The 18,539-nt window shown below is 39.8% G+C and overlaps 1 protein-coding gene across 1 annotated transcript in view; it reads left to right on the forward strand.

The window, feature by feature from the left end:
- Nucleotides 1-18,539, forward strand: part of mmp28 (matrix metallopeptidase 28) — a 52,789-nt gene extending 34,250 nt beyond the window's left edge. The window contains exons 6-8 of the mRNA XM_051678533.1: nt 12,624-12,767; nt 12,848-13,012; nt 16,012-18,539. Coding sequence (XP_051534493.1) covers nt 12,624-12,767; nt 12,848-13,012; nt 16,012-16,412 — 710 coding nt within the window. The 3' untranslated portion in view covers nt 16,413-18,539. The remainder of the gene's footprint in view (nt 1-12,623; nt 12,768-12,847; nt 13,013-16,011) is intronic.

Below are 18,539 nucleotides of genomic sequence, written 5' to 3' on the forward strand. Positions count from 1 at the left end.
TCAAGCTTTTCAAGGAGATGTTCCAAATCAACTTTGGTCGCAGGCGGATTAGCAGTTAATTCCCTCTACGAAGACTCCAGAAAATTGATTCATTTTCAACATCAGTCACTCTTGTAGCTAACTCTAACTTGAGAATTTTATTTCCATCGCCGTAATCGATCGACGTATTACAACGAGATCCTCCAAGTCAGCAAGAATCTTCGTCAACATCACCGGCATGTTGGACAACTGACGCTGGATTCCTTCTCCCGCCACGCCATCCAAATCGAGTCCCCGGTCTGTAGGCCTGTCAGTGCTTTCATCCTGAACACATAAGTGTCTTTTAATATCTCCAGAGCCCGAGGATTTTGACTTCTTTGCCATGTTTTTTCAACAAAGGGCAAATGTGTAACTGGGTGTATCAAAATTCACCAGATTATAACATGAAAATAATCGAAAATTCAGCAAAGTGTGCAGAGCTTGTCGCTCACACGTCTGCTCCTTGCATGGCGTCACGTGACCTCGGTTATTTCTTTTCTTAAACGTAAGAAATATGATATAGTGTTTCTTCAAGAAATGCATCTTTCCCCTCAGGAAGCTGAAAAATTTGGAAAAATATGGGGTGGACATGTTTTCTTTAGTGCTGGCTCAAGTAAGAGCAGGGGAGTCATTACACTGATGAGTAAGCATCTTCAATTTAAATATCTCAAACAGATTAAAGATAAATTAGGAAGAGTCATTATTGTTTTAGCAGAAATTCAGGGGCAAAGTCTTATTTTGGCAAATATTTATGCACCTAACGTTTATGATCAGGGCTTTTTTATAGATCTTGAAGGGATGTTGCAAGCCGCTGACACCACTCATGATATAATATTGGGAGGAGACTTTAATCTTTTGATGGACTCAGTCTTTTGATCATAGTGAAGCAAAAGTGTATAACCCCCCTAGAGCAACATTGACATGGATGTGTAAAAACATCCAGATATTTGGAGACTTTTCAACCCATCTGATTGGGACTATAATTTTTTTCATCAGTCTTTTTCATCAGATTTATTCTAGAATATATATATTTTTTATATCAAAGTCCCTCATTTCTTCTGTTGTTGATAATCAGTTGGAAACATTTCAGTCTCAGATCACACCCTGGTGAGTTTAGAGGTGTTGCAACATATGGAGAAAAGGAAATCATATATTTGGCCCTTTAATGTATCCCTTTTGCAAAATCCTGAATTTTAAAGGCTGAAATCAATGTTTATATGGAGACCAAATGGTCCTCAGTATCCTCTGTGGGCATGGCTTGGGAGGCACTTAAGGCAGTTCTTAGAGGTCAGATCATACAGTATGCCTCATTCATCAAAAAATCCAAAGCACGAGAACTCGTGGAGTTGGAAGGGAATATTAAAAGTGCCGAGGCAGAGCTGAAGTGTCGAATGTCGTCTGATGGCCTCAGAGAATTGACCCGATTGAAATACAGATATAAAACTATTTTGTTGCGGAAGGTGGAGTTTTGGCTATTCAGGGCAAGACAGTCATACTTTGAGTCAGGGGACAAGGCAGGAAAACTTCTGGCTAGATATATAAAACAGAGAGAGCCTTTCCTACCATTCCCTCAGTGAAATCCGCTGGTGGTGAAATATTTACCTCAGCCATTGATATTAATAATGCTTTTAAAGAATTCTATCTTGATCTCTATAGTTCCACATCTTCATCTACTGATGAGGATATTAGAAACTTTGTGGAACCATTAGAACTTCCTAAACTGACGGCTGAGCAAAAAAATTATCTTGATTGAGATAAACTTGGAGGAGCTTGGCGAGATAATTAAGAGATAATCTGGCCCCGGAGCCTTGCCCTACAGGCAAGGCTCTGGGGCCAGATGGCTTTGCCGCTGAGTTTTTTAGATCTTATGCTACAGAATTGGCTCCACTTTTGCTAGAAGTTTATACGTAATCATTAAAGAATGGAAAGCTTCTGCCAACCATGATGCAAGCCCGGATCAGTCTGATTCTTAAAAAGGACAAAGATCCAAGCGAGTGTAAGAGTTACCGCCTAATTTCCCTGATCCAGCTAGACGTTAAAATATTGTCAAAAATTTTGGCCAACCGATTAAGTAAAGTTATGACATCTCTTATACATATAGATCAGGTGGGGTTTATTCGGGGTCGTAGCTCTTCTGATAACATTAGGCGTTTCATCAGTATAATGTGGTCAGTGGCGAATGATCAGACTCCAGTCACTGCCATCTCATTTGATGCCGAAAAGGCGTTTGATATGGTAGAATGGGATTATTTTTTTAAGATTTTGGAAATGTATGGGTTCAGGAATACTTTTATTAGTTGGATTAAGTTACTTTATAGACACCCGGTAGCGGTGGTACAAATGAATGGATTAATTTCAGATTATTTTACTCTGGATAGGGGCACCCGGCAGAGTTGTCCTCTTTCCCCATTATTGTTCTGTCCTGGAACCATTAGCAGCCACGATAAGAAAGGAGGATGATTTTCCAGGGGTGCTGGCGGGAGGTGTGGCGCATAAGCTTTTGCTTTACGCAGATGATATTTTATTATTCGTCTCTGACCCTACTAGATCTATGTCTTGCCTCCACAGAATTATTAATTCCTTTTCGAAGCTCTCGGGATACAGAGTTAATTGGTCTAAATCCAAAGCTTTGGTTCTGACAGCGTACTGCCCGGTAACGGCTTTTCAGCCGGCGCCTTCCAGTGGCCCAAACAGGGAATTAAGTATTTGGGTATTTTATTCTTAGCAAATATGTGTGATTTAGTTAGAGTTAATTTTGATCCCTTAATAAAAAGTTTTTCGAGCGATGGGGGCAGGTGGGCTTCATTACATTTAGCTATGATTGGGAAGGTTAATGTTTTTGTTTTTTCTCCCCTTTTCACCCCAATTTGGAATGCCCAATTCCAAATGTGCTCTCTAAGTCCTCGTGGTGGCGTAGTGACTCGCCTCAATCTGGGTGGCGGAGGATGAATCTCAGTTGCCTCCGCGTCTGAGACAGTCAATCCGCGCATCTTATCATGTGGCTTGTTGAGCACGTTACCGCGAAACAAGATTTTGTTTTATCATTGTGCATTCGGTCTCAGACATTTGGATCATTGGTCGCTTCCACCTGAGAGAGCCTTTCCCTGGTTTTGTATTGAACAGGAAGTTCTTGCCCCTATATCGCCATTGCAAAGCCTCTCTATCAAACAAATCGGAGAAGTTAAGTTACACCCCTTTATTTTGCATTTGCACTCGGAATGAACAAATGTGTCCAGAGTGTTTAATTCAGACATTTATTTAAATGATGCCTCGAGCATATGGCTAAACCCAAAATTATGTATTAATAAGTCCCCTTTCTGCTGGTCAGAGTGGATTGTGAGGGAGGTTAATACACTCGGTGACCTATATGAGAGTGGAGTGTTGAGATCCTTTGAAAATTTGGTTCAACATTTTGGGATTGCCAGATCTTAGTTCTTTAGGTATTTACAGCTGCACCACCTGCTCTTTACTATTTTTGGGAGTAGCACACATACCCCTAAAGCGGCAGATACTCTGGGAGTGGTGATTACTGCTTTTGGAAAAGGTCATGAGGCATCAGCGTATTACTCCCTGCAAATTCAGAGTCTGGGGGATGGAGCTTTAACTTCTATCAAGAGATTATGGGAGAAAGATTTATACTTGGTATTGGAGTTGGGAGTGTTGGGAGAAAATGTCAAATCTGCATCTAGAGATGCAAGGGTGCACCTTATGCAATTCAAGATTTTACATCGATTCTATTGGACCCACTCTAGATTGTATAGGCTTGGTCTTAAAGACACACCCACCTGCTGGCAAGACACAACCCAAGTTTTTTGGTGGTGTGTAAAGATCCATGTATGTTGGTTGAAGGTTCAGAGTTTTGTGTGTGATGTATAGGGCACTCAAATTTCATTTTGCCCCAGACTCTGTATTTTGGGCGATGGGGCGGTCATCAATATAGGGAATAAACACATGGAAAGTTGGGTCCTGACCAGTGTTATGATTGGCAGACAAATTGTTTTAAGGGGATGGAAGGTGGCTGGAGCACCCCCATTTCAGGAGTGGTGCACGAAGATGGGGATGGTGGCGGCTTTCGAGGAAGTATCATCTAGAAGACTTGGGAACTTGGATTCGTTTGTTGGGAAATGGGGCAACTATTTGGCAGTCTTGGGGGGCTCTCGGGGAGGTATATGCTCATGTGTGACCACAGGGATGTTTATTGAGGGTCAGGGTGGGGTTGGGGATTGGGAAGGGGAGGAGTAATAGTGAGGGTTAAATGTTGATTCTGTGACTATATGTTTTGCTTTTCTTTGTTTACTGTATGAATCAATAAAAAAGATTTAATCACAAAAAACATTTAGGAGACAAATGGGTGTTTATCTTTGTCATCAGAGGAAATTGTGTTCTAGAGTCCTTCACAATCTCAGAACTTTACCATGACTATCAAACGTTTTCTTTACATTTCAGATAAGTTATAGCTTTTAATGCAGTCTTCAGACAGATGGTAAGGAAATAGAATCCTTCAGAAAAATCCTTCAGCTTTTAGTGATGTGCATTGTTTATTCCACTTAAAATAGTTGTTTAAAACTAGCTGTAATTCTGTTATTGTCATTTTACAGGCATCTCCTGAAAATCACTCTTAATGATCATCTGTTGCCTATACATGTTCAGACTCAAGATGGCGCCGAGTATGGCTGCTGCGTTGCGAGCTCCTACACAACATAGTAATGTTTTGTTTGTTTTGTTCACAATTCTTATGTTTTATGTCTTGGATGTTGTCTGCCTTATTGTCTACGACAGACAAACACTTTTGGACATTGGTTCAGCAATTTCATACCGTAAACCGGACTTCACATTCCTCAATGCCAACCCGCTGTTTACAAACACGCAAGCGGAGCCCTTTGTCTGGGCAGCACGGCCGCGGAAACGCAAAAGGAAAAGGGGAAACAGAGCCGGCATTCTCATCAGAGTAAGACGCCGCGCAAATCGACCCCCGCTACCCACTATTCTTCTGGCAAATGTTCAGTCTCTGGATAACAAGCTCTGTGAGCTGAAAGTGCGGATCTCTTTCCAACGAGATACAAGGGACTGCTGCATTATCTGCCTTACGGAAACTTGGATGTCTGCGGAGATTCCAGACTCAGCCATTGAACCCGCGGGGTTCTCCGTGCACCGAGCGGACAGAGCGAAAGACCTCTCAGGTAAAAGCAGAGGTGGTGGTGTATGTTTTATGATCAACAAATCCTGGTGTGATCAGAGGAACGTACATTCTATCAAGTCTTTCTGCTCTCCTGATCTGGAATTTCTTATGCTTCTGTGTCGACCATTCTGGCTACCGAGGGAATTCACAGCGGTCATTATCACTGCTGTGTACATTCCCCCACAAGCCGACACAGACCGGGCACTCAAGGAACTGTATGGGAGAATAAGTGAGCAGGAAACCGCGCACCCTGAGGCCGCGTTCATTGTGACCAGGGACTTTAATAAAGCCAGTTTAAAATCAGTCGCACCAAAATATCACCAGCACATTAGTTTCAACACACGAAGGGAACGGGTTTTGGACCATTGCTACTCTCCCTTCCGGGATGGCTACAAATCCCTCCCCCGCCCACCGTTTGGCAAATCGGACCACTCTTCCGTTCTGCTTCTGCCCGCTTACAGGCAGAAATTGAAACAGGAAGCACCCACCCTCAGAACAATCCAGTGCTGGTCGGACCAATCAGACTCTACGCTACAAGACTGTTTTGATCACACGGACTGGGAGATGTTCCGGTCCGCCTCTGATGACGACATCGGGCTTTACGTTGAGAGCGTAATGTGCTTCATCAGAACATGCGTAGAGGACGTGGTTCCGACCAGAACTGTACGGATCTATCCGAATCAGAAACCTTGGATTAATAGCGATGTTCACGTGGCACTCAATGTGCGGACCTCCGTTTTTAATTCCGGGAATGTGGAGGAGCATAAACAAGCCAGTTATGCCCTCTGAAAAACAGCCAGTACAGGAGCAAGACTGAAGGACAGTTTAACACCACCAACTCTAGAAGCATGTGGCAGGGAATTAACATCATCACGGACTTTAAAGGGAATAAAAACTCCGCCATGAACACTGCTGCCTCTCTCCCGGATGAGTTAAATACTTTTTATGCTCGTTTCGAGGGAAATAACACCGCCCTCGCGGAGAGAGCTCTCGCGGCTGAAGCTACAGAGGTTAGTTCACTCTCCGTCTCTGTAGCAGATGTAACCCGATCCTTCCGACGGGTGAATATCCGCAAAGCCGCGGGCCCAGATGGCATTCCGGGCCACGTCATCAGAGCGTGCGTGAACCAGCTGGCTGGTGTTTTTATGGACATTTTCAACCTTTCCCTCTCTTTGTCTGTAGTCCCCACATGCTTTAAAACATCCACCATTGTGCCTGTTCCAAAACAATCAAAAATAACTTGTTTAAATGACTGGCGTCCTGTTGCTCTGACCCCCATCATCAGCAAATGCTTTGAGAGACTAATCAGAGACTATATCTGCTCTGTGCTGCCTCCATCACTGGATCCATTGCAGTTTGCTTACTGCAAAAACCGCTCCACTGATGATGCCATTGCATCTACAATACACACTGCTCTCTCCCACCTGGAAAAAAAGAACACTTATGTGAGAATGCTGTTTGTAGACTACAGCTCAGCATTCAACACCATAGTGCCCTCCAAGCTAGATGAGAAACTCCGGGCTCTGGGCTTAAACAGCTCGCTGTGCAGCTGGATCCTGGACTTCCTGTCAAGCAGACGCCAGGTGGTTAGAATAGGCAGCAACATCTCCTCATCACTGACCCTCAACACTGGAGCCCCGCAGGGCTGTGTTCTCAGCCCACTACTGTATTCCTTGTACACACATGACTGTGTGGCAACACATAGCTCCAATGCCATCATTAAGTTTGCTGATGACACGACGGTGGTAGGTCTGATCACTGACAATGATGAAACAGCCTACGGAGAGGAGGTGCACACTCTGACACACTGGTGTCAGGAGCACAACCTCTCCCTCAACGTCAGTAAGACAAAGGAGCTTGTGGTGGACTTCAGGAGAAAAGACAGAGAACACAGTCCCATCACCATCAATGGAGCACCAGTGGAGAGAGTCAGCAGCTTCAAGTTCCTGGGTGTCCACATCACTGAGGAACTCACATGGTCCATCCACACTGAAGTCGTTGTGAAGAAGGCTCATCAGCGCCTCTTCTTCCTGAGACGGCTGAGGAAGTTTGGAATGAACCACCGCATCCTCACACGGTTCTACACCTGCACTGTAGAGAGCATTCTGACTGGCTGCATCTCCGCCTGGTACGGCAATAGCACCGCCCACAACCGCAAAGCACTGCTAAGGGTGGTGCGAACTGCCAGACACATCATCGGAGGTGAGCTTCCCTCCCTCCAGGAAATATATACAAGGCGGTGTGTGAAAAAAGCTCGGAGGATCATCAGAGACTCCAGCCACCCGAGCCATGGGCTGTTCTCACTGCTACCATCAGGTAGGCGGTATCGCAGCATCAGGACCCGCACCAGCCGACTTCATGATAGCTTCTTCCCCCAAGCAATCAGACTTCTGAACTCTTGATCTCCCACGATCAAATACATCAGCACTGCACTTTATTACCCTTACTCTTATATCTCACACCGGACTGTCATAAATTATATTATTATTATTATATTATATTCTCTCTTAATAACTGACTATCAACCGACAGCTGAATGTCAATACAGTACAATACTGTACATTCTATATATACTATATATACTTTTTTATATATTTTTATTTTTTATTTTTATTAAATAATGTGTATCTATATAGTGCGTATTGTATACTGTACAGTGTATGTTATTATTTGTATATTGTTGAGTGTAATTATGTGTATATCAGATGTTTAAATTGTGTTGTGTTAATTTGATGTTATTGTAAATTGGTATATGTCTCATCACTGTCACGACTGCTATGTTTATCAGAACTGCATCCAAGAATTTCACACACCATTGCACTTTTGTATATGGCTGTTTGACAATAAAGTGATTTGATTTTGATTTGATTTGATTTTTTTTTATTTTATTTGTGTTCCAATAATATGAGATAATACATTATCATGTTCAAGTTTTCATTTATATGTGTTATTTAAGAGATGCTTTTATACAATACAAGGGCTTTTATTTGACCCATAGTCAAAGGGTAAGATATGCAGTAAGTTTCAAAATGAGCCAGAAGCATACACCTAGTAGTGCTGCAAGAGCAAACAGGTTTAAAAAAATAAATAATAATAAATAATAATAATAATAATAATTATTACAGCTAGTAAAAATGCTAATGTTTGATATCTGTAATTTGGTTTTCACTAGAGGCATTGCTATTTTCAGATATCTGTAATGTTATTGTAACTAGTAAGAAAGTAATTTAAGATATTTTTAATTACTCTTCCATTTATTGATATCTAAAATCCATTTCCAGATATCTGAAATAGCAAATCTAACATCTTGAAATAAATTTGCAGATATCAAAATTATTATTTTTTTTTACTAGTAATTAAAATCGGAATGGGCATTTGCACTAGTAATCATGTAATTATTGATATAAGAAATTATCTTTTGTAAGAAGTACATAACTGATATATGTATTTAGAATTTCAACTAGTAAGAAATTAATTATAGATATCTGTAATTGTGTTTGGACAGGTGTGAATGGCAGATCATTGTGAAATTCTTCTAGTGAAAATGCAGTTACAGATATTATTAATCATGTTTTTATTCCATTAGCTTAAATTCCATTTCTGATATCAACAACTGGCTTTTACACAGTGTAATGATGTCATTTTTGATATCAAGAATTAACATTAGTACAAATTTAATTGCTAATATCCAAAATTAGCATTTTTAGATGTAATTGCATTGCTGATGTCAAGAATTAGCATTTTAACTAGTGAAAATTGAATTCTAGATATCTTTAATTCATATCTTGCACATGATTAAATGTTAAAAGGGCTTGCGATATAAATTTGCATTAGAAGTGAAAAATATTAAACTTGTTTTCAGAGAATATATCTTGAATATAAATGTATTTTGTCTTGTTTCACTGGTAGAATTTTTCCACTTGTTTTAACAATAGGCCTAAACCTCACTACTGAACAACATCTTCCAGTGGAGGAACAAGAAAAAATACACCCATGTTCAAGCTCACAAGCCAATATCTTGTGTGATTTTGCTTTTCAGGTACATTTCTTGTGTTTTAAAGATGTTTAGATGTGCAGATTTCTGTGCAGGGCCAGAAGTTTATGCTTAAAATCTAAAAGTCCCTGGAAACATACTGTACAGGTGCATCTCAATAAATTAGAATGTCGTGGAAAAGTTCATTTATTTCAGTAATTCAACTCAAATTGTGAAACTCGTGTATTAAATAAATTCAATGCACACAGACTGAAGTAGTTTAAGTCTTTGGTTCTTTTAATTGTGATGATTTTGGCTCACATTTAACAAAAACCCACCAATTCACTATCTCAAAAAATTAGAATACATCATAAGACCAATAAAAAAAAAATATTTTTAGTGAATTGTTGGCCTTCTGGAAAATATGTTCATTTACTGTATATGTACTCAATACTTGGTAGGGGCTCCTTTTGCTTTAATTACTGCCTCAATTTGGCGTGGCATGGAGGTGATCAGTTTGTGGCACTGCCGAGGTGGTTTGGAAGCCCAGGTTTCTTTGACAGTGGCCTTCAGCTCATCTGCATTTTTTGGTCTCTTGTTTCTCATTTTCCTCTTGACAATACCCCATAGATTCTCTATGGGGTTCAGGTCTGGTGAGTTTGCTGGCCAGTCAAGCACACCAACACCATGGTCATTTAACCAACTTTTGGTGCTTTTGGCAGTGTGGGCAGGTGCCAAATCCTGCTGGAAAATGAAATCAGCATCTTTAAAAAGCTGGTCAGCAGAAGGAAGCATGAAGTGCTCCAAAATTTCTTGGTAAACGGGTGCAGTGACTTTGGTTTTCAAAAAACACAGTGGACCAACACCAGCAGATGACATTGCACCCCAAATCATCACAGACTGTGGAAACTTAACACTGGACTTCAAGCAACTTGGGCTATGAGCTTCTCCACCCTTCCTCCAGACTCTAGGACCTTGGTTTCCAAATGAAATACAAAACTTGCTCTCATCTGAAAAGAGGACTTTGGACCACTGGGCAACAGTCCAGTTCTTCTTCTCCTTAGCCCAGGTAAGACGCGTCTGACGTTGTCTGTGGTTCAGGAGCGCTTAACAAGAGGAATACGACAACTGTAGCCAAATTCCTTGACACGTCTGTGTGTGGTGGCTCTTGATGCCTTGACCCCAGCCTCAGTCCATTCCTTGTGAAGTTCACCCAAATTCTTGAATCGATTTTGCTTGACAATCCTCATAAGGCTGTGGTTCTCTCGGTTGGTTGTGCATCTTTTTCTTCCACACTTTTTCCTTCCACTCAACTTTCTGTTAACATGCTTGGATACAACACTCTGTGAACAGCCAGCTTCTTTGGCAATGAATGTTTGTGGCTTACCCTCCTTGTGAAGGGTGTCAATGATTGTCTTCTGGACAACTGTCAGATCAGCAGTCTTCCCCATGATTGTGTAGCCTAGTGAACCAAACTGAGAGACTATTTTGAAGGCTTAGGAAACCTTTGCAGGTGTTTTGAGTTGATTAGCTGATTGGCATGTCACCATATTCTAATTTTATGAGATAGTGAATTGGTGGGTTTTTGTTAAATGTGAGCCAAAATCATCACAATTAAAAGAACCAAAGACTTAAACTACTTCAGTCTGTTTGCATTGAATTTATTTAATACACGAGTTTCACAATTTGAGTTGAATTACTGAAATAAATGAACTTTTCTACGACATTCTAATTTATTGAGATGCACCTATATATAGATAAGACCTGAAAACCTCTGTGTTACAAATAAACCTTGCCCTGTGGTGGTGATGTTGGGATATAAGTATGAATCAAGGAAATCAGGAATTGGACTAACTTTCTATTTTGATACCATAACACCACAGTTCAATCCTGGTGCCTGGAAGTTATTGGTCAATGGCGGTCGACCTTTTAGCCACCAGCTAAAATGTCCTTCTGAGATTGGACGTAATGCTATGGTTGACGTCAGCTAGAAATGTCATAACGACTGAGCTTACTGTCCCATGGGAAGAGGGACTGGAGGTGGCCTATGAGAGGAAAATGCTAAAATATGCTGATCTGGCCGCCGAGTGTAGGGAAAATAGATGGAGGGCTGCAGCTTACCCTGTGGAGGTCGGTGTTGAGGATTTCTTGGAAGAAAGACATTGGTATCATTGGATCAGCATTGAAGAAGTCTCTGAAGGAAATGCCAGAGGAAGATGAGAAAGGGAGATTCTGGCAATGGTTAAGAAGGAAGGACAAGTGGGTTGTGCAGAAGTGACAAAATAGGAATAGGAAACATTTGTAATATGTGGTGAGGTAGTATGTGGGAGAGGGAAAGAGGTAGGGAGGAATGATTTCCGCTGACCCACTGGGTCCTTATCCGGGGGTTTCTGGAGAGGGATTGAGTAGAGGAGTGAAACCATACAAGGGTTGGCATTGGAGGGGCGGCTGACACAGTCTCGCAGTTCGCCTCTCTCCTGATGAATCTGTTGGGGGATTGGTTTAAGAAAAGGCACTGAAGGGCACTTGTGGAGGTGCAGCAAGCAATAATGCCCAGCAGATTTAGACAGAGCTACCTGTGCATCGGATCAAAAGAAAGTAAAATATGATCTCTGTAAGTCAACAAAGACTAATGCCTCATGTCTGATCTGATCACTGCTTCTGTAAGCCCCAAGTAGCCACACATTCTATATTAGCTCTTACCTGGCTGTTTTCTTCAAAATTAGAAATGTTCTACTCTGTGCGCTTGCTTGGGTAAATAATTCAGTAATATGTCTCAGATATCCAGAACAAAATATGCATTCCAGCAGAAAACACATGATAAACAAATCATCAGCAAAATATGTTTTTGACTACTGATGATGGAATATTATACATTACTTTAAAGCAGAGGATCTCAGCTTTCCAATGACACATATATTAAGTTTATAGTTCACTCTGAGACCGAGATATTCTATGAAAAAGTGGAGGTGTGTGGAATCACAAAATAAACTGATTGTCTATGGACGAGCACATGGCGAGTGCTCAACTGCATTTCAGATCTGTATATTGTGATGGAAGATGAGAGAAGAAAATGTCTTTTTCCTTTTACTTTCTGCCATCTAGTGAAATGAACTAACGTTTTGAGCAGGGACAAAGAGTAAACAGAACCTGAATCACAGAACTTCAAAGACAGAATAGAAAAAATTATGTTCATCAGTAATCTTATTATTTATGAATTATTGTAATCTTTTTTTGTATTTGGGGGGTTTTCTGTAAAATTACACCAATATTTTGCAGTTAGTTTGTGTGTAAGGTGAACTTTTAAATTTGGGTGTGAAAAATACAGGCGGTAGCCAAAATATGCACCATAGCTGAAGAGGTTAAGGAGGTTTTTGTTTTTTGCAGAAAGAGAACATGTCAGTGAGTACACGTTGACCAACAGACACACTGCATGTGTATATGGGTTTACAGGTAAACCATCTGGGGATGCATTCAAGCAGCTGGCAGGACGTACTCTGAATTGGGCCATAAAGGAGTGGGAGATATCTGAAGAACCTAAAGGAGGTTTCCACACGCCTCACTACTGCCAGGGTTCCTTTGATGCCATCACCACAGGTACACAAGAGATTTGAGTTCCATTGTTATTAATTAATGAGACAATGGGAACTTTTATCAACTGTGTTGCTTTTTTATAGATGAGAGCGGGGCAGTGCTGGTGTTTCAGGGCCGTCTGTTCTGGACTGTATCTAATGGCAGTGTGAGCGCTCCTCTACCACTTCAGACGCGCTGGCCGAAGCTTCCATTGGCCATCGAAGGAGCTGTATTCTCACCGCTGGACAACAAATTTTATTTCTTTAAAGGTGAGTTGATGTTACTCCTTCTCGAGTTCAGTCAACTTGTCTAGGGCACATCTGCTATCTGAACATTATAGTGTATGTTTGCCCCATTACAGAAACCCTACATTACATTTTCTGTCCCTTGAAACATACCAATGCATTCCATTTTAATAGACTGCTTACAAGGGCTGGGTATTGATACAGATTTCACAATTTGGGTATATTTCAGTTATAATGTCCCTTTTGCTTACATGTGAAAGAAATTATCTCTCAGGTAATGCTGTAAATTATACAGGGGACCTTCTAACTCAGTACATTAGGGCAGAGAAATTTTTACCTTAAATATTTTCAAAATTAGAATAATATTAAAGTCCACAATTTTTAAATTGACGTTGTTTCCTTAGTCCACAAGGGGGCGCATTAAATACATAAACCATTCAGCACGTGCTATATTATTGCATAGAACATTCCTATCCTGGCTGTTAAAAAAAAGAGCATTTCATTGTCAACTAATGTGCATAAAATAAATAAATAAAAAGTTTCAGCTGGTCCATATTCTCAGATGTTAAATCAAAAGTAAAATGAGGGGGGGGAACGCTTCAATAGACAGTTCACATGGTGTTACACTTGAACTGTTGCCACAGTATACTATCCTTGACTCATATTAATAAACTTCATATACCACATTGCGAAACAGTGAAATACATATATTTACATTGTATGTAGGGTAGCAATATTCACAGATAGCAGTGGTTTTCAGCTGAACTCGGTGGTGAAGCGGCTGAGATTATGAGCCCAGGCCAGGGGGTGTTCAAACAGACGGAACACAACAGACTGGAACCGAACACGAGAATCTCGAGACACATCTTTCCTGACAAAGCATTTAAACAACTCATTGTTTAATCTGAGAAACACTTATAAGAGAGCAAGACACAATGGCCAAAGACCTCCACCAACTGTAAGGGGCTGTTCACACCGAACGCTTTTGCAACCATACGTTTGTTTTTCTATGTAAGCAAGACGAGCGTCTTTGTTTCCTTTTGTTTATTCAGCATCTCGTGCAGGAGCGCTGTTTTTTAGATGATGTGTCTAATTAAAAAGAACTTAAAAAGCATTTTGAGACACCTGCTTTCTATTAAACTGTATTTGTTGCACTGTGTCTAGCCTTTTTTAGTGCAAGAATGCGATCGTTCTGAAGTCATCGTCAGTGCTTTGCACACATCCAAAATTCAAATACACAGTTTTAGCATTTGAATGTGCACTTTTTCTTAAATTCGACGAATACTAGAAATTTGACAGCTCTAAGGTATATTATGAAAATACAAGTATTAACATATGCTAAAGTGCTAAAACGGTACTGTCTCTTTAGGAACAGCAGCAATTCAGCAAGCGTCTTACAAAAATGTTCTGGTTGAGCACATATTAACAAGAGCTTTAAACCCGTATGACTCTCTTTCTTCAGTGGAACGCAAAGGATGTTTTGTAGAATGTTCTCGCTGCTGCATACAACAAAATCATACAGTGAACAGAGACTGTCATGCACCAAAAAGTGCTATAAAAGTATCATGAAAGTATCATGCGCTGTATTCTGAAGCAATTTTATAGCTTTGTGTGACGAACAGACCGAAATTAAGCCATTTTGTTTTGCTGAAAATCTTCCCCTCCACCACAGCTCTAACATCTTATTCACATATGTGTGTATTATTCATGATGCATCATGGCAAGTTTGACATCAGTGGTGTCAAATGTCTTTGGTTTTTGCATCTTGTAACCAATTGCGATGCAGACTGATCTCATTGTAAAGGTTGAAAGTTAGGGTTAACTTAACTTAGGGTTAGCCAGTGTTGGGTAAGTTACTCTAAAAAAGTAATTAATTACTAACTACTAATTATATCTTCTACAGTGTAATTAGATTACTGTACTAAATACTCTGTCTGAAAAGTAATTGCATTTCTTATTACTAATTACTTTCTAAAACCCTTACCAACCTCGACCAGATGAAAAATAAGGATAGACATGAAACTGTTCTTTTAATTCTTTCAAATAAATCATGTAAAATCAAATTAATTATTCATGAACTGGCTAAAGAATTTAAGGGATCAGCATTAAATTAGAAAACATACATTTTAACAGTAGACGTTATATTTCAATTTTAAATTCACTATTGTTTTATACAGAATTGTTCTATAGTCTATATAGTATTTAACACAATCACATCAGAAGCAGTTAAACTGTAACTATGCCCTAATTCATGATTTATGTCACAATGCAGCAAAAAATAGACTATTATAGTGAGATTAAAAGAAGGGATTATGTCATTTTGCTGCAGTCCGCTTTGTGTTTATATTCATGACTGTAATGTCTTAACTCACTTGTGGTGTCACTTGTCGTGATGTTGTGCTTATTTATCATATAATAAAGCCTGATTAAACCATACTGAATTTTTAATGTGGAAACTCCTTGATAAATTATTCATATGTATCTACTTTGTATTAGGGTACATTTTCATAGGTTACCAATTGTTGAATAAGTGTTATTAATCATTTATAACATGATGTATAATGGCTCACTATTTTTATGCACATTGTTATAACCACATATCGATGATTTATAATGCATTTATAAACAAATTATTAGTCATTAATAAACCCCTTTACAAACCCTTAAGAAAGGGAACTTTAATGTAAATTGTTACCATTAAATCTACCCCCAAACCCCAACCCTAAACCTAAACATTGGTAAAGCAAAAATGTAATTTTAGAGGGAAAAAGGAACCTCCGAAATCCACTCTTCATTGATAAGTGTTTAATTCCTTGTTTCAATGCGGGACAAGAACCCATGTAAATGGTTTCTTAGTTGGAAAAAAGCAATGTGAACATTCAGCAAAACTTCCTTTTTTTGCACAGAAGACAGACAGACATACAGGTTTGGAACAACACAAGGGTTAGTAAACAGTGACAATGATTTTGTAATTGTGTTTGGGTGAAACATTCCTTATTCTCCATGTTCTTTTCTCCTGGTAGGAAGGCGGATGTGGCGTTACTCAGGCTCTGATCTGGACCCTGGATTCCCCAGGAAGAACAGTGAATCCAGCTTGCCTAAACACCCTGACTGTGCCTTCTTCTATCGCCCTCTGGGCCACATGGTGGTCTTCAAAGGATCCCGTTACTTCGTCCTGAACCTCAAAACTCTAAACGCGGAGCTGTACTACCCTCGCAGTCTGAGGGACTGGAAGGGAATTCCGCGGGGGGTAAACGGAGCCCTGACCCGGCCCGATGGGAAACTGTACTTCTTTAAAGAGCAGCAGTACTGGAGGTTTGATCCAGGGAAGGTGCGCATTACTACGACTGGACTGTGGGGAGAGAGGCTGCAGTGGATTGGCTGCCACAGGACTCCATCATTACAGGGTAATGAGCTACTCTGACCAAGAGAGGGAGCCAAAGCAGATTCACATTGTTGAGAGGAGTTGAGGATATGTGCAATTCACACACCAGAAACAGTTTGTCTGGGACACAAAGGCCAGGAAACATCTTCTTCAGTTACAATCTACATATTGCAAAGAGAGATGAGTAAAATGATATAATCTGGTATATTTTTAGTGCTATACATAGGTGTTTCTTCAACTTCAGACACTTTTGGCACTGTGGATTTCTAGAAATGAAAGTCTTGTAAAAAAAAAATTCACACCTGCAATATTTTTTTTTTAAATTTATTTGTCTGCTGACAATGTCCAATAGTGTATGTACAAGCATCACATGAGATGTATGAAATTGTTTCTGAAAGTCATGAAAATTCCCACCACAGTGTGATTTCCAGCACATCTCAAATTCTGTATTGTGTTTAATAGAATTCTGTGCTGGAAATAACGCTGATGGAAATTACATTTTAAAATGATCCACTCCTTTGTCTTGCTAAGGCTGATTCTTTTCAAAGATATCCTTTTATGTATCATAAACACAATTAAATAATTTTTTGCATAGTTTGGTAAAATTACAGTTTGATTGGCAATCATGCCCAATGAAAATATTCTGCACACAAGTGATATTTCCCTTGATTTTTCTGTTTTCTTCAAGCATCACTTGTCTCATATTTCATCTCAAGCATGCTCTACAATGAAATTTTTGTCCACTTGGTTAACAAGTACACTAACTATTGAAAAAACTTTATTAGGGGTAAACTTGTTTGGTGCGGTGGAAATGACAACTGTGGGACAGACTTACTTTTTGAAAAATTTATGGAAATCATTTTCATAATAAATATTGAAGCAGTTTGTTTATTTCAGGTTTGTTTTGGATTATCATAATTTTAAATGTAATAATTTTTATAATTGTATTATATGTATTTATTTTTAATATTGAAAGTCTGAGTCTGGGACAATGCTAAAACTAAAATCTATACCTGCAAGGCATTTAAAAGTACTTAAAATAAATGATGAAGTTATGGTAAAAAGTTTCCAACTTCACATAACAAAAAGAAAAAGTTTCAGTCAGTTCATGTGAATAAAAATCAACCCTGTGACATAAAAGTTCACAAAGTTGAAGAAACACCTATATATTTGTCCTTATGACAATGTTTTTTTTTCTCCCAATTTGGAATGCCCAATTCCCAGTGTGCTTTTAAGTCCTCGTGGTGACGTAGTGATTCGCCTCAGTCCGGGTGGCGGAGGATGAATCCCAGCTGCCTCCGCGTCTGAGACCATCAACCCGCGCATCTTATCATGTGGCTTGTTGTGCGTGTTGCGGCGTGGAGACATGTGGAGGCTTCACGCTATCCACTGCGGCAACCATGCTCAACTCACCATGCACCCCACTGAGAACGAACCACATTATAGCGACCACGAGGAGGTTACCCCATGTGACTCTACCCTCCCTAGCAACTGAGCCAATTTGGTTGCTTAGGAGACCTGGCTGGAGTCACTCAGCATGCCCTGGGATTCGAACTAGTGAGCTAGCAAACTCCAGGGGTGGTAACCAGGGTATTTTACCACTGAGCTAGCCAGGCCCCCTTTAAATTCTTTTAATAATTTATGCTTTTTTTTTCCTTTTTTTTTTTACTTGCATATTACTTGACACTTGTTCACTAGCAGCATCAAATGAAATGAGACCCATTGTGATTTTGTTCCTAATAAAATCCACTGTGTTGGCTTAATGTGAGGAATATTCTACATGTTCCACAGCAGTGGTTTTTATGCCTTTGTTTTGAATTTCTCACATTGCTAACATCAGCAGTGGGCATCAGGGTGTCATTCTTACAATTTGATTTAAACTATGTATTATGCAGTTCCTAATTAAGTTACTGGCACTTACATGCCAAAGCAAATGCTTTTTTTTTTTTTTTTTACTTGCATTTGACGGTTGGTGAGGGTTATATTTTGGAACCTTGGTGTGGGGCACCTTAGAGATCAGATTAGGCCACAAACAGCATCTGATATACAGCAGACGGAAACACTAAATGTCAAAACAATTACTTTAATACACTTCTACTATGATGAACATGTTTTCAATGACTGAGTTCAGTCATTTTTATAGTTTTTTTTTCCCTGAGACTTAAA

Source organism: Myxocyprinus asiaticus, chromosome 39 (genome assembly GCF_019703515.2).
Source record: "Myxocyprinus asiaticus isolate MX2 ecotype Aquarium Trade chromosome 39, UBuf_Myxa_2, whole genome shotgun sequence".
NCBI classification, from domain to species: domain Eukaryota; kingdom Metazoa; phylum Chordata; class Actinopteri; order Cypriniformes; family Catostomidae; genus Myxocyprinus; species Myxocyprinus asiaticus.